This window comes from Emys orbicularis, chromosome 4 (assembly GCF_028017835.1).
Source record: "Emys orbicularis isolate rEmyOrb1 chromosome 4, rEmyOrb1.hap1, whole genome shotgun sequence".
In the NCBI taxonomy this organism is placed as follows: domain Eukaryota; kingdom Metazoa; phylum Chordata; order Testudines; family Emydidae; genus Emys; species Emys orbicularis.
Genome location: NC_088686.1, coordinates 93817485 through 93833960, shown reverse-complemented (window position 1 = coordinate 93833960; position 16476 = coordinate 93817485). Strand labels below are relative to the sequence as shown.

At 42.3% G+C, this 16476-nt stretch overlaps 1 protein-coding gene across 1 annotated transcript in view; it reads left to right on the top strand.

The window, feature by feature from the left end:
* The window catches only part of DCDC1 (doublecortin domain containing 1), a 382673-nt gene extending 371143 nt beyond the window's left edge, over nucleotides 1–11530 (top strand). Inside the window, exons 35-38 of the mRNA XM_065403326.1 lie at nucleotides 1430–1566; nucleotides 4627–4806; nucleotides 7307–7457; nucleotides 11403–11530. Of these exons, the coding sequence (XP_065259398.1) occupies nucleotides 1430–1566; nucleotides 4627–4806; nucleotides 7307–7457; nucleotides 11403–11530 (596 nt within the window). The remainder of the gene's footprint in view (nucleotides 1–1429; nucleotides 1567–4626; nucleotides 4807–7306; nucleotides 7458–11402) is intronic.
* The last annotated feature ends 4946 nt before the right edge of the window (nucleotides 11531–16476 follow it).

Sequence of the window (16476 nt, the reverse complement as noted above, 5' to 3'; positions counted from 1 at the left end):
TGACTAAATTGTACAACTTCCAAACTTGCGTGTGCAGACTAAACTTTTGGCACCCAATACCCAATACCCTGCAATAGGATCCATCCCTTGTGCCCACATGAAGCCCCATTGGTTTCATTGGGGCTCCATGCAGGTGCTGGGTTCACCCACTCAGATTTGATCGCAAATGTTAAGCTTCAGTGGGTATTTGGACGTTGAAAGCCTTTTCTATGCAGACAAAATTCATTTTGTTAGAAAATGCATTCACTAACATGTTTTAACTGATAGAATTAAGGGTTTGTGCTAGAAACAGATATTTGGGTAGTGTTCACAGTAGACTATAAATGTGTTAAGTGCCTCAAGTTACTTGGCAATCAATTAACTCAAGGTAAAAAGGTTTAGTGTAGACATATACTGAGTGTGGAGAGGGACAATAATGTTTAAAAACACATTAGCTGGTTGTGGTTAACCCTAGGCACCCTTTGCACTGGAGGCTGAGGGGAGGATGGTATAGCAGTAAATGGCCATACTAGTTCTCTGCCTCCTGTGGACCCTGCCTCAGCAAAACAGTGTGAAGGGGTTAGAGCCAAACAAAGAGTCTGGCCATGTGCTTTACTGCAGCTTCCTGTAGGAAACCAAAAAGGCCCATGGTTGTCATAAGAACATAAGAATAACTATACAGTCAAGCCCAGTATCCTGTTTTCCAGCAGTGGCCAGTGCCAGATGCTTCAGCGGTAATGAACAGAACAGAGCAATTATTGAGTGACCCATCCCCTATTGTCCAGACCCAGCTTTTGGCAGTCAGAAGTTTAGGGATGCCCAGAGCATGCAATTGCATCCCTGACCATTTTGGCCAATAGCCACTGATGAACCTATCCTCTGTGAACTTATTTAATTCTTTTTTTAATCCATTTATATTTTGGCCTTCACATCCCCTGGCAGCGAGTTCCACAGGTTGACTGTGCGTTGGCTGAAGAAGTACTTCCTTGTGTTTGTTTTAAACCTGCTGCATATTAATTTCATTGGGTGATCCATGTTTTTTGTGTTATGTGAAGCGCTAAATAACACTTCCATCTTCACTTTCTCTTTCATGATTTTATAGACCTCTATCATATCCCCCTTAATCATCTCTTATTGAGGGAGAACAAAACATATGTTACAGACTGAAAGAAAATGAAATTGATGCTGCGAGTTAGAAATTTTATCTAATATTTATCTGGATTGTGGTGTTCACATTAGGCTTTTACTTGGTCTGCATAGATATGTCTGTCTCGATCATTGCCTGGCCTTGCTTGCTATGTGTACTGTTTGTTTTTACAAATTATACTTAGTATTTTAGGACTAATAGCTTTAAAAGTTCTGTGACCAGAGGTAAGAAAAAAATAAAATAAACCATCAAAGTAAGAAAACATGGTTTTACAAGAGTTATTTTGAAATTTCTCTGCCTCAGGGCGACGAATAACAGCCTTTAAACCATCCACCTTGGTGCCCACAAAAAGCCCAGTTCAGCCTATAATAGTAGAAGGAGGCTGGACTGAAGAAACCCAAGAAGAGATGAAACTCATGGAAAATATACAACATACTGAGGTATAAAATACAATCTGTATCAATATTCCAAAATTAAAAACAACATTCATGTTGTTGAGGAATTTTATCACAAGGTTAGATTTTACACTAGTCCTATGATAGATTGATCATGTGACTCAGTACAGCCTATATATTTCATTATCTGAAACAGTATTCACAGGCTGCCAAATACACACACAAGGTTTTCAAACAGTATTTGAGATAAAATACAACATGGTTATACAAAAGGTAGATTGTACCAGACCAGCCTGATCTCCTTCTTTGAGAGGAGAACTGATTTTTTAGATTTAGTAGATCTAATCTACATGATTTCAGCAAGACATTTGATATAGTTCCACATGGAAATTATTAGTTAAATTGGAGAATATGGGGATTAATATGAGAATTGAAAGGTGGATAAGGAACTGGTTAAAGGGGAGACTACAGCGAGTCAGACTGAAAGGTGAATTGTCAGGCGGAGGGAGGTTACCAGTGGAGCTCCTGAGGGATCAGTCTTGGGACCAGTCTTATTTAACATTTTCATTCATGGCCTTGGCACAAAACGTGGGAATGTGCTTATAAAATCTGTGGATGACACAAAGTTGGGAAGTATTGCAATATGGAGATGGGCCGGAATATCATAACAGAGGATCTGGAGGACCTTCAAAACTGGAGGAATAGAAATGGGATGAAATTTAATAGCGCAAGATCATGCACTTAGGGACTAACAACAAGAATTTTTGCTATAAACTGGGGACTTATCAGTTGGAAGCAGCAGACCTGGGTGCATTGGTTGATCCCAGGATGACTATGAGCCACCAATGTGATGTGGCCGTGAAAAAGGCTGATGCAATCCTAGGTTGCATCAGGTAAGGTATTTCCAGTAGAGATAGGGAAGTGTTATTGCCAAGATACAGAGCAGTGGTGATATCTTATCTGGAATACTATGTGCAATTCTGGTTTCCCATGTTTAAGAAAGATGAATTCAAACTGGAACAGGTGCAAAAAAGGGTACTAGGATGATCAGAGGAATGGAAAACCTACCTCGTGAGAGAAGACTCAAGGAGCTAGGCTTGTTTAGTCTAATCAAGTGAAGGCTGAGGGGAGATCTGATTGCTCTCTATAAATACATCGGAGGGATAAATACCAGGGGATGAAGAGGAGTTATTCAAATTAAGTGCCAATGTGGACACAAGAACAAATGGATATAAACTGGTCATCAAAAAGTTTAGGCTTGAAATCAGACGAAGGTTTGTAATCATCAGGGGAATGAAGTTCTGGAACAGCTTTCCAAGGGGAGCAGTGGGGGCAAAAATCCTAACTTGTTTCAAGACTGAACTTGATAAGTTTATGAAGGGGATAGTATGATGAGATTGCCTACAATGGCATGTGGCCCAGCTGTGACTGCTAGTAGCAAAAAATCCCCAACGGCCAGAGATGGGGCACTAGATGGGGAGGACTATGAGTTACTACAGAGAATTCGTTCCCAGGTGTCTGGCTGATGGGTCTTTCCAGTATGGGTTTAACTGACTGCCATATTTGGGGTTGGGAAAGAATTTTCTCCCAGGTCAGATTGGCACAGACCATGGAGGGTTTTTGCCTTTTTCTGTAGCATGGGGCATGGATCACTTGCTGATTTAAACTAGAGTAAATGGTGGATTCTCTGTAACTTGAGGACTTCAGAAGCTCACCCAGCAGTTATGGGTCTATTACAGAAGGGGACAGGTAAGATTCTGTGCCGGAGGTCAGACTAGATCAGGGGTCGGCAATGTTTGGCACGCGGCTCGCCAGGGTAAGCACCCTAGCAGGCCGGGCCAGTTTATTTACCTGCTGACGCGGCATGTTCGGCCGATCGCAGCCCCCACTGGCCACGGTTCACCGTCCCGGGCCAATGGGGGTGGCGGGAAGCCGCAGCCAGCACATCCCTCGGCCCGCGCCGCTTCCCGCTGCCCCCATTGGCCCGGGACGGCGAACCGCGGTGAGTGGGGGCCGCGATTGGCTGAACCTGCCGTGTCAGCAGGTAAATAAACTGGCCCGGCCCACTAGGGTGCTTACCCTGGCGAGCCGCGTGCCGAACGTTGCTGACCCCTGTACTAGATGATCACAATGGTCCCTTCTCGCCTTAATGTCTATGAGTTTATGAAACTCAATGGAGCCCAAGAATTATCTTAATAAGGAAGATGAAAAAGGCCCTATAGATATGTGCATGAGCAATTATATCCAGCATAGTAAAATGGGCTTGATAGTTTCAATGCTAATCATTCCTAAGGCTATATCTGAATATGTGACAAGAGCAAAGAGTGAATTACTAATTTCATTAGAGACATCCAGACTCAAAAAAGTAGTTTCCATCCATATGATTAATCAGTCAATATTATAGTATATACCAAAACAGAGGGAAAAAATTAAGATAGGATATATGTGCAAGATCTTGGAAAACTTCCACTCTTTGGTTTGGGAAATATTTTAATCAAAACGGTCTTGAAGGCTCATGGGCCTTGTACAAATTTGTGAAAAGAAACAATACTATGGCATTATAGCATATTGACATGTTTATGATGTAATTAAGAGATAAAGCACAGTTCATCGTAACAAGTCATTTTTCAAAACCAGGTTGGATAAATTATTATTCATAATATGAGTATTTACACTATGTATTATAGATTCATTGTCTTGTATATTTAAGCATGAGAGAGAAGCCGAATTTTATATCACTGAGCGTTATGGCTGAGTATAGGGATACTATATAATCTGATAGCTATTGTCTCTCAATATCAGTCACGTGAGGTCCTGATCATAAAATATACATCTTACAACATACAGTATCTCAATTCCAATTAGGTAATTTTAGGGCCACATAGTCACAATCTGCTCACAGATTTCCACTGAGTTAAGTATCAATCATCATTCAGTGGGATGGATTGAGATCATCATATACCCCTCACTATTTACGATATTATTGTACTAAAAATAGATTATTCTGTTCTTCTCCTACATTTTCTATTTTGCTATACATAAAATACTATAAAGGGATCGGGCACCTATGTTAACTTCACATTCTCCGAAATCTTTTCATTATAGACACACTTCTCAGAGGTTCAAGCATCACAGTTCAAAAGAAGTTCTCTATTTTCATCTAAACTGCTGTCATCCAAACACAGATGTCTGTATGATCAACCATCTGCAAAAAGAGTGTGGGCTTACCGGAATGGTTATAAACCCGAGCAAGGAGTTTATGCCTGGGGAAAAACAATTTCAGAGGTAAAGTACAGCAGAAGGAATCAGTCTTTCAAAAGTGCTGCCTATTGCTAAAAGATGGCTTCAATAAGGATTCAAAATCTGTTAAGGAAAACATGGACTTTAAGGGTTGAATTCTGTGTTGGAATTACATCAGCAGAGAATCTGGCTTTAGGAGTCAGAGTTTATTACGATTTAGCAAGTTTAATATATATTTAATGCAGAAAAAAGGGAAAACACACTTTTCCCATTATGGCAGATTTTCCTTGGATTCATTTGATTCTTCTCTATAGTCTGTAAGATGATGACCCTTAGTAAACCAAAACCAACATGATGTAACTACCAAAAAAAAGCTCTTAAATGGACTTTCTGCAGATACCTTTAATAATATAATGGAAACAATTCAGGCAAAAGAATGTGTGATGTACTGTGACCCAAGGCAGTAGCAATTTATACGATACATCATCAAATTACCAAGGTAAAAAGTCCTCAGCTTTCTGTTCATGCTTACAATGGCAGAATTGTAAAGCTCGTCAGTATATTCTGATTTTTAGATCTAGAATATTTTCTCATAAACAAATGTACAAATGTATTTCTATTTGTTTTCATTATTGTAGGAAATATCATTTGTTAAAGTAAACCTGTGAATAGGATTATCCTAAATTTAAATGATTACATTATTTTAGATCACGAGCCAAATTCAGCCATATGATCCAAGAAGATAGGGCCATGATAAGGGGAAAGTACATGCCAACACAAAGCATCTGCAACTCTCGCTCTGCTTGGGAGGTCGCATCTAGCCAGTACAGCCCCCAAAAGGCCAGAAAGGAAGTGTGATCATGCTGGCTGGGGAATGCACTGATTATTTGCATCACCTCATGCAGTCAGTGCTGGCAGAGCTCTCACCGAGCCCCAACTGAAAGATAAAGCTGCCTCTCTGCTGGTCTCTCAGCAGACCTTCTGTGGGATTGCAATAGGGTAATCAGGTCAAGTGGTGCAATGGAATGCCTTTGGCCCCACCCCTGTGTGCCAGAGGGGGTAACTCAAGTGAATTGTTTACAAAGTAACCTTTTCTTTTCATTTTTTGACAACCACTGGTGTTTGCACCGCCATCTGTCCCACTCTGTTTTAATTGCTTATTTCAAGGACCCTCCAAGGAGATTCCTAGCCTTTCTCTTTATAGTATGAGGGCTTCAGAAACATCACAAAAGCAAAGGTGAAGTGGGTTGTGTAGTGATCAGAACATCAAGATGAAATTGTATCTCCTCCAATATTTGCTGAGTTCTTATTATATATAATACATGTATGTTTGACCCAGGTTATCAGAATCACACATGCCTATCCTGCCCACAGTTTCCCAGCTTCTGTTACTGCTTCCTTCTCCTCTCCAATAACTGCTGTCCTCCCCAAGACCTCCAACTGCAGCCACCTGGTCCTTTGAATTATTACAGCTGCTGTCCATCCACTTCTCCCCCACGCATTGTGTACTGTTGCATAAAGTAGTAGCTCCAAGCCTGGCATTAAAGTAGTTTTTGCCTCCTGCTCTGGCATCAAAGTGACTCAGGGGGACAATCTCCTTCCCATGCCAAGGCTGCTCTCATAGCTTCTCCCTCAGTATTGCAGTGGCTTTCACCCTCTGCCCCAGTGGAGTGTCTCTGGGAGCCAGAGCAGCTCTTGCAGTAGGCTCCGATGAATTCTCTTTCAGATTTGAGAGCAGAGCAGCCATGAATTATTAGATTTTTGTATATTTTCAACTTCTGTTTGTTTGGAAAAATCAGTTTATTATCTTGACTTATTTACTTAATGGTTGAAGTGTGTAATACCTATCTAGAAGAGTTAGAATAATATAGTAAAACAAGTATTCATTTATATACATATAGTCATTTATATAAACTTGTGTATGTATTTAAATGTGTGTATGTAGATTAAGACACACATATTTTAAGGCCTTTTTCTTTGTCTCGTTCTGAAACTATACATTGATCTTAAGACCAAACCACAGATAAAATTCTTGAAATTGCCCAAACACTGAGCTAAAGCATTCCATAAATCCAGAAAGAGCTAAATAGGGGGAGCCAATAGAATTATATTAACCATTCACATGCAGACAAATATATGTAATTTGAAGGTTCATTAATTTTGGTCTTTATTTTTTTGGTGCTTATTTTTAAAATGTCCCAGTATAAAGCGATAGTTCTAATAGAATGTCCCTACTGCTTTCTGTTCATATTCTCTTTACAATGTTGTTTCTGTCTCTGCTGCCTTTCTCTGTATGAACCAAATCCTGACCTCCTTTCTCAGGCAAAATTCTCATGAACATTAATGAAAGGTTTGCCTGAATAAGGATTTCAGGTCTGGGATCCAGAGAAGATTCTACAGCACGAGGTTCTGTAATATCTCTTTCATCATCTGTTTGGTGTTCTTCCACCATGTCTGGCGAACTGTATTTCTGTGTTTATTTTACAGCATAAGTCTGTGCATCTGTATGCAGTGCTCAGTATCAACACAATTTTCTCCATTTCAGCTGCTGGATAACTGCACCACCAGGCTAAATATGCAACAGCCTGCCAAGGCTCTGTATACACCGGATGGTGAGCCACTCCAGTCATGGGATGAAATAGAGAGAGACATGCTTCTGTGTGTTTCTGCTGGAAATCCTTTTCTGAGCAGAAAAGGTAATCAATCACAGATTCAGATTTGTCCTTCGTCAAAGAAGGTGCCAAAACTTGCTATGTGTCCCATTGTTTGTTATTAGAAAGATAGGTTAAATTAAACTGTAACTTAACTGTACATAATGGATCAGATCCTGTCCCTACTGAAGACAATGGCAAAATTCCCATTGACATAAATGGGGCCAGGATTTTACCCAAAGTTTTTAATATGACATTTTACAAACGACAGTAATTTAAAATAACATTAAAACCAACCAAGTATTTTATAATGATTTTCTTTTAACAGACTTATTTTACATTAATACTTTGTTTTAGCCATTGAACTGCTCTTCAAGCTTTTACTTAATTTTCCTATTTTTCCTTCATTCTTGTTCCTGATATTACTGGTGTGATAAAATCCCCAAGTTGCAAACTATCTGTGTTACCTCTCTTATCAATCCAGCAGTAGGTTTCTAAATTCCAGTAATTTAAAGTATTGTATCACCCTCACCTGGATGATAGCTGCAGATTGGAAGGTGCCTCTAGACCAGGGGTCTCAAACTCAAATGACCACGAGGGCCACATGAGGACTAGTACATTGGCCGAGGGCCGCATTACTGACACCTCCCCGTGCCACACGTGGCCCCGCCCCCCTCCACCCCTTCCATGAGGCCCTGCCCCCATTCCAACCCCTTCCCTGAAATCCCCACCCCAACTCTGCCCCCTTCCTGCCCCCCAGGGAGGGCAGGAGGGGTGTGGTGGGGGCTCAGGGCAGGGAGTTGGGGTGTGGGGTGCAGGAGGGGTGTGGGGTACAGCAGGGGGCTGGGCTGCAGGAGGGGTGCGGGGTACAGCAGGGGATTGGGCTGCAGGAGGGGCTCGGGGGGCGGGCTCCGGCCTGACACGCACCAGGGGCAGGGCAGGCCACCTGCCTGCCTGTCCCTGCACCACTCCGGGAAGTGGCCGGAACCTGGGGGAGGAGGGGCACCGGGGTCTGTGTGTTGCTGTTGCTTCAGGCACCACCCCCAGCAGCTCCCAATAGCTGGGAACGGGGAACTGCGGCCAATGGGAGCTGCTGGGGGCGCTGCCTGAAGCAAGAGCAACACACAGAACCCTGTGCCCCCCCTTCCCCACGTTCTGGCCGCTTCCCGGAGCAGTGCGGGGACAGGCAGGCAGGGAGCCTGCCCTTACCCCGGTGCGCGTCGGGCTGGAGCCGCTCTAGGTAAATGCTGGGGGGGGGGCCGCGAGGAGCTCGCGGGCCGCAGAAAACAACCCTGCGGGCCGCATGCAGCCCCCGGGCCGCGTGTTTGAGACCCCTGCTCTAGACACTGCAGGGAGTAAGAAGGCTATTGAGGGCAGGGAGGGGGGAACATCAGCTGAGAAGGTCAAGTTCCAGGCAATATGTACTGGAAATACAGGCCCTCGGAGAGGAAGGCTGGTGCTTAGGTTGGGACTGGGAAAAAATAAATGAATTGTTAGAGAGGACAGACCCTTAGGGAGGAGGGACTGGGCCTAGCTGAAACTGGGATGAAGACTTTGAAGGTTTGAGTTTACTTTTGAAAGACTTCATGCTGGGTATAATAAATGAGATCCCAGAAGGAGACTGTTTGAATATCTGGCCTGTATGAACTCTTTTAAGGGTGCCTCAGTTAAGGAGAAACTGAGGAAGGCCTCAGTAAACCCATACTTGGCCAGAAGGGGCAGCTACAGGGTAGGTGTGCCCATTCAAAGCTGCACAATCTAGCCCTTTGAAATTGAGAAAAAACAACAGAGAGATTTAGTAGTGAGATAAATAACAGTAGCTTTCATGAATATCTTATCCTCCAATAAACTGAAGTATGTTCTGTCCAGCTGAAATGAAAGTGGTGATCAATATTTATATTCTGCATTATCAGAAAGCCACATTTCAAAGGACCACTGTATTGGCATTGCTTAAAAAGAAACATTGAATTGGATGGCTGTATAACAATACATACAAACAGTATTTACCTTCTTTTGTTCATTATTGAACATATTAACCTGAGAAAGCTGATGTAGCTAGTAAATTCTGCCTTATGTATGTCGCTTCATGTTGATGTGGGCTAGAAGTGTCCTCACCTAATTAAATTAAACCCTTGTTTTAAGCTGTGTTTAGTCCAGGTTCTACCATAAGGTTTTACTTTTAGATGATTAGATTAGATACACACACTTCTTGGAATAAACTACTAAATAATTTTGATTTAGTGAGGTGACCAAAAGAGGTCATGCACTGGCAACAAAACATTCTAGATGTAGTCTGTATTTCTGTTGTGCAGTTGCAATTATTTACTACTACTTCTCATAATTGAGAGATGTAGCACTTCTAAATGCCATGAATGTATTGCCTTTTCACATACTGCTCTATTGTGACATGTTGGCTAGAACCGAGTGGGAAAGGAAGTAGGCAGCATGATGGTTATAAACATAATACACCATAATAGATTGTTTGGTGTCCCCTTGAGCTGTGTACAGAATGATTTAGAACATGGTATTAATAAGCAAGAGTCACACGAATAGATTCAAAACTAGTTTTTATTTGGTGCCTTAAATTATAACATTTGATTTCAAAATATTTTAGCCATAAGAAAAGATCATAGTCTTACTTGATATGTGAAATTAAAGAATAATTTCAAAGAAAACCTACATCCAGCACCACTAATCAAAATCTGAGAAGGTATGTTGGCTATTCCAATGATCCCTATGTTCACTGAGGGGATTTTTTTTCCAGCTTGTAGTCCATAATGTGCTCTAACTCAATTTCAGAACCTTCACCCTGTCTGAATTAACTCTGTCAATGTTTATCCTCAGTGGCCATTGTTGTGCTGCTGATGTTTCAGTGAAATGTAGTATGTTCCTGGTACATTACTGTTGTCACTAAAGGAACTGCATTTTGCAGTATATAGTGTATCACTCAGGTGAGTTCCAGTACATCATATTCCCTGATTCTTCCACTTCTGTCTTGAAATATTTAAATCTCCCTTGTGCCACTCTAAATCTGACTACTATCCCAGTATTTTTTGAAATCCAAAAACTAAATTATCCCCTCCATTTCTGCAAGCTGATGAAACAAAGATCCACCAGATTTCTCTTGGCAGGTGTTGAAGGGAAACACAGTATTGTCCTGAGCTCTCTGAGACTCTATGAAAGCTCTGTGGGGTGAGGATTCCACAAGATTTTGGAGACAAGGATGATGGGAGTAAAGCAGGTGACCAGCCAAATTGCATTCCCTGCTGAGGTTTCAGATATTCGATCAGCATTTCTTGTTGTCTTCAACATTAACATCCTCAGTGTCCTTTCTTAGGCTGTTACTTTGTAACTGTGATGAGACTTGACCAATAGCACTATTGCTCTTATAGGAAGGAAGAGGCCCAGCAGAGCTGCAGGGAGGGTCAGGCCTGCATTAAGATGTTTCTGTCTCTGGAACTAGGGCTTCTCTTCCTCAAAGACCTTGGGTATCCTTGGGATTAGAAGGCCACACTCCCTTTTCTCTTCTAGACTCCCAAACACATTTATGCTTGAATGGATGTCTACTTAGAAACGCCACAAGGTCAAGCTGCTGCAGTTTCCAGCTCTTCTGTCTCTACTTTAATGATTCTCTCCACCCCACCCACCAGCCTTCTGCTCTCTGCATGCAGCTTATGTGATATACAAAGTTGGCTAGAACTGTAATGACCAATATGAACTGCGTACCTATCATAAAATCTTGAATCATTTCCTCTAAAGCTCTGTAGTGGGATTTATGGCTGAGAATCCAGGTAATTCACATTAAATGTATTATTGGTATCTTTATTCTCTCATGTAATGATGCCTTTAACATATGTAGTGCTGTATGTGACTGGGCTGGATAGAAGCTTCCAAGTATCATAAGTGTCAATCATAGCTGTTTTTACATCTTGATAATACATTTTTGAAAGTACAGTTTTAATACTTTGTTTTCTAAAATGTTTCTCACAGCCATCAAGCAGCAAGTGGAAGTTAGAGCTATTTATGCCAGAATCCGAAAGCAGCAAGGTCCAGATGCCACTAATATTGTTGTCGCTCCTTCAGAGAAACTTAAAGGACAGGTTGTATTTTTCTACTAAGGCTGTAAATGCTGTACAGTTACAAATACATTCTTTAAAGTAAATATAACTTTACCATTATGGTACATAAGATGTAACCTTATCACTTACTATATCACTTTACTTTTATTTTAAATAGGGATATTTACCTTATCTTTGAACATTCAAATGCCTGAGGAATTCATTGATGAAAGTGTAAATAATAACAGTGAAATTTACTACATTGCAACCACTTTTCATCATAAAATTGACATGCTAGTGTAGGTAATACTGAGAAATCCCTCATCTTATTAAATAAATATTTTTCCACTTTTCCACTTCTTGAAAACTAACAGTTCCCATAAAAATTATTGGGGAGATTGTACGTGAGATGTTACCTTTACAAACATAGTCCTGACCATTTCTTCAAGGGCCTGAAATCAACCCAAACCCCATTTCACTAGATCTTTGCCAAGTAGTCTCTGTGTGACTGAGCTCAATAACCCTGATTCAGCTCTATGAAAATGAAAGAGCCCATTTCAACTGAACGCCACATTAATTCTTCCTATCACCCCGTTCTAAGTACCCATGTATGGCCTTTAGTGGTGAGTTCAGAAGACTGACTGTGCTGAGCATGATTAAGGATTCCCCTGATGTTATTTGTGCTGGGAGAGATCATAAGGACTATTGTTAGCTACTAACTGCTTTTCCAGAACAGCCTTTAATATTTTAATTATAATTGGATACAGGCTGTCAATCAAAGAAGAAAGAACCAAAGAAACAATTTAAAATAAATATTTAGAGGGATATGGCAGCTGAATTCTCAAAACCAGATATGAAACAGCAACTGCATAGGAATTTGCATTTTACTGGACTAATTCTATTTTTTGTAAATGATTTTTTTTACACTGAAGTGTGCAAATACAGAATCCTAATAAATTAGGATTAGTGTTCTGCAGCTAGTCAAAACATCATTAGCAATAGTTCTTCATTCCTCTCCTCTCTTATTTTCTGGTCTCATCTGGAGGTAAATTGCAGCCCAGCTAATTAGGGCCTGGTCCAGCGAACAATCTGCACTTAAAACTCCCATTCACTTTAGTGGGAGTTCAGTATGCAGAATGATGGGTAAACCAAACCATGTATATGTAATAGTTTGGCTGGGTCCATATCTCAGTCTACCACCCTAAGTGCTAAAGAAGGCTGTCAATTGTTCTGTCCCCTCTCCCCTCCCCTCCCCCCAGCCCCCAGCGATCTATTGTAATTGTTACAGTGTGACAGGATACTATCTCCCAATTGTGAATATCAGCTGGGCTGTGGCAAACAACTCTCCTCTTCCGCTAGCCATAATCAGAAAGAAAATCCAGTCTGTGAGAAAACACCAATGTGTTGGTTCACTTCAGATGTTTTTTCTGGTTTCTGAGAGAGGAAAAGTCAGTCTCTGCAGGAAATATAACTCAGTGTACTGGGTGGGGATGGGGGGAGATACAGGGACGGCCCACAACATTTTGGCCGGGGAGCTCATATGACACCCCCATCAGCGGCGGCTCCAGGCACCAGCGCTCCAAGCGCGTGCCTGGGGCGGCAAGCCGCGGGGGGCGGCCTGCCGGTCGCCGTGAGGGCGGCAGTCAGGCAGCCTTCGGCGGCATGCCTGCAGGAGGTCCGCCGGTCCCGCGGATTCGGCGGCAATTCGGCGGCGGGTACACTGAAGCCGCGGGACCGGCGGACCTCCCGCAGGCGTGCCACCGAAGGCAGCCTGCCTGCTGTGCTTGGGGCGGCAAAAAAACTAGAGCCGCTCCTGGCCCCCATGCCACCTCGCTTGGGCCAAAACTTTGAAAGGTCTCAATTTTACCTTCTTCCTGTTCTACTCCTCTCATCGTACTGCTCTGCTACCTACCCCAATAAAGGAGAACTAAGAACTTAAAATGCCTTGTTCAAAAATTTTAAGTAACACTTAACTTTCAAATGCCTGAACAGCAAATGTAACTTTTCTTGTCTGCATAGTAAACACTGGCATTTTTATCTGTTTGAATAATCAAAGTGGTGCTCTCCGTGCCTTCTTGGTTACAAAGATTTGAACTGCTTCCTGCTGAAGGTCCACAGTCTGGGCCAGCTCATGCTCTACTGAGATGGTTGCAAGACTGACCAGCCTTTCCTGTGTTATTGTGGAGCATAGATGTGTTTTTATTAACTTCAGCTTGCTGAAGCTGCGTTCTCCACTGGCAACTGATACAGGAAGAGTTAGAAGTATGCGCAGAGCAACAAAAGCATTTGGAAAGAGGGTGGTCATCTTATTTGTGCACATATATTCCAAGAACAGCCTTTGGAGTTGATCCTGCTGAAATGTATCTTGAAAGGGCTTTCAGTTCATCACCTAAATCACTCGCATCAATATCGCGCATGTCATCATGTGTCAACACTGTCTCTAGTGCCCTGCATTGCTGGTGTAGGTCTTCAAGATATAGTGAAGAGTTTTGAAATATCATACAACATCCCAAATATACTGCTGTGTTCCTTGAGCTGCATGAAATGTTCTTTAACTGACTGTATTGCACAATTTAGCACCTGGTTAAATAATTCAATTTTGAATTGTTGTTTGGGGTCTCTTATGGTTATTCTGTGCCTCATAATCAAAATGTCTTCTTCTTTGGTGACTCTTGTATTCTTGAATGGGTGGGAAAATAGCTTCAGTGTGAAGTTCCTCTGCCAACTTCTGTGCACTCTTCAGAATGTTTTGAAATCCCTCATCTGACTGGTAAGACTGTAGGTATGACTTTGCTTTGTCCAGTTGTTCCATTGCTCCAGATATATCAAGGTCAACACCTTGGAGTCTCTAGCTTACAACATTTATTTCAAACAGTATGTCATGCCACAACACTAAGCCACACAGAAATTTGAAGTCATGTATGTTTCTGGTGATTCCATTTCCCTCTGCCACTGTTCTCCCATGAACAGTTCCTGTCATAGCATTATCCTCCATAATGGCAACTATGGCATCATCTATCTTCCCAATTTGGTGTTTGATAGGCTTTATCGCCTCCACTCGACTTTCCCATTGTGTGGCACTCAGTGATTTCAGTGTCAGAGAGGATGTTCCCAGATGTTGCTTCAAAATTTGCCATCGATGAGTTGATGCAGAGAAAAATACATAGATGCTTTGAATTACATTAAAAAATTCAGCAGCCTCACTAGAAGCTGATGCTGCATCACTGACCTCCAAGTTCAATGAACGAGAACTGCATGGGACAAAAAAAGCTCGAGGGTTTAACTCTCGGATCCGTGTCTGCACTCCTCTGTTCTTTCCTCTCATGTTGGCACCATTATCGTAGCCCTGACCTCTCATGTCAGCTATCGCAATTCCCGTATCTTCCAGCTTTTTAAGAAGCACATTTGTCATACCAACTCCTGTAGTATCATCAATGTCAATAAATTCTAGAAAATGCTCTCTGACAGTCACCATTGCAGGGACATTTTCACTAGGTTCTGTTGTTGTTACAAAACGCACCATTAAAGTCATTTGTTCCAAATGGCTGATGTCAGGTATGCAGTGCAGAATAACAGAGTAATATCTTGCTGACTTCAGATCTGCCACAATCTTCTGTTTGACTTTTGTTGCCAGTAACTGTATGATCTCATTTTGAGTTGTTTTTCCAAGGTAGTGGTGTGTGTACATTTCTTGAGTGGTGACTCTTCTTAGATGCTCCTGGAGTACAGCATCAAACTCAGCCATCAGCTCCACAATTTTAAGGAAGGTTCCATTGTTTGGCACATACAGCTGATCTGAAGTGCCACGCAATGCTAGGTTTTGGGTAGCAAGCATTCTCACCATGGCAATGAGCCTTATCAGAACATTTTGCCAGTAAAGAGACTCTGATGCAATCTTCTCTTGATGCTGATCATCTATGGTGGCCTTTAACCTTAGTCTCATCTCAAGCTCTTTCCACCTATGGAATGCTCTCTGGTGATTTGCTGCCTTCTCATGGCATGCCAGATTTCTAGCCAGATTTTTCCAGTCCTTTGTTCCTGTAGAACTCAATGTGGCTGGAACATTAGACTGGAAGAGTTTGCAACAAAAACAGTATGCAGCATTCTGGGTTTTTGAGTACATAAGCTATGGCCTCTCCACTTTGTCACCATTGGGGATTTCACGCCAGTAATATGTTGGATGGAAACTTCTATTTTCATTGTCTTTGGGGAACATGAAGTTTTTCACTTGCTGTGGCCCATGCAGTACAAGGAAGTCCCTCAGGCTACTGCTCTAGTGGGTCCACAGTCCGGGATCATCTAGACTTAAGGAACTAAACTCAGCAGCAGCTGTTTCTTGTGCCTCCACCACACTCTTCTCTGATCTACACTTTTCTTCAGGAATGTGCATGGTTACATCCATTTGAGATGGAGATATGGATGCTGCAGTAGCTGCCAGATCACCTGCGCTCTGACTAACTGGAAGATCAGGCATCTCCTCACCACTCACATCCTCACTGGGGCCAGAAGGCTCACCGTGAACATTTGTGTCTATGTATCTCAGGAGAGCTCCTTCCTGCTTAGATAGAAAAGCTTCCTTTGCTTTCTTTTTCTGAATGCTGCCCCAGAGGGGCGTTTTCTTCTTTCACTCATGACTGCTGTTCTGTGCCAGCTATAGTGGCTCTCAATACTCAATTGAAGGGGACAAATAAGTAGGCTGGTAGCAGGGCCTGAGTGAGGGAAGATATCAGCGTCTTAAGGGCCTAACTGGCTCATACTACTTCAGTTGACTGCCTGTTCTCCTCAAGTGGGTTCAGGGAAGCAGCAGGAAACAGGAAGCTCCCTGAGAAGCTGGCGTTAATCAGTCCAGGCTCCTGGGGGTGCTAGAGAGGTACATAAGAGGCTCCTGCTCTCTCCCTGCAGCTCCTGCTGCTTTCTGTTATCCCCTCTCACCTTTTCTCCTGCCTGCCTGTTATGTCTCTTGTGCCCTCCTTCCTCCAGCACAGCACTCCACCATCTCTGTGCAT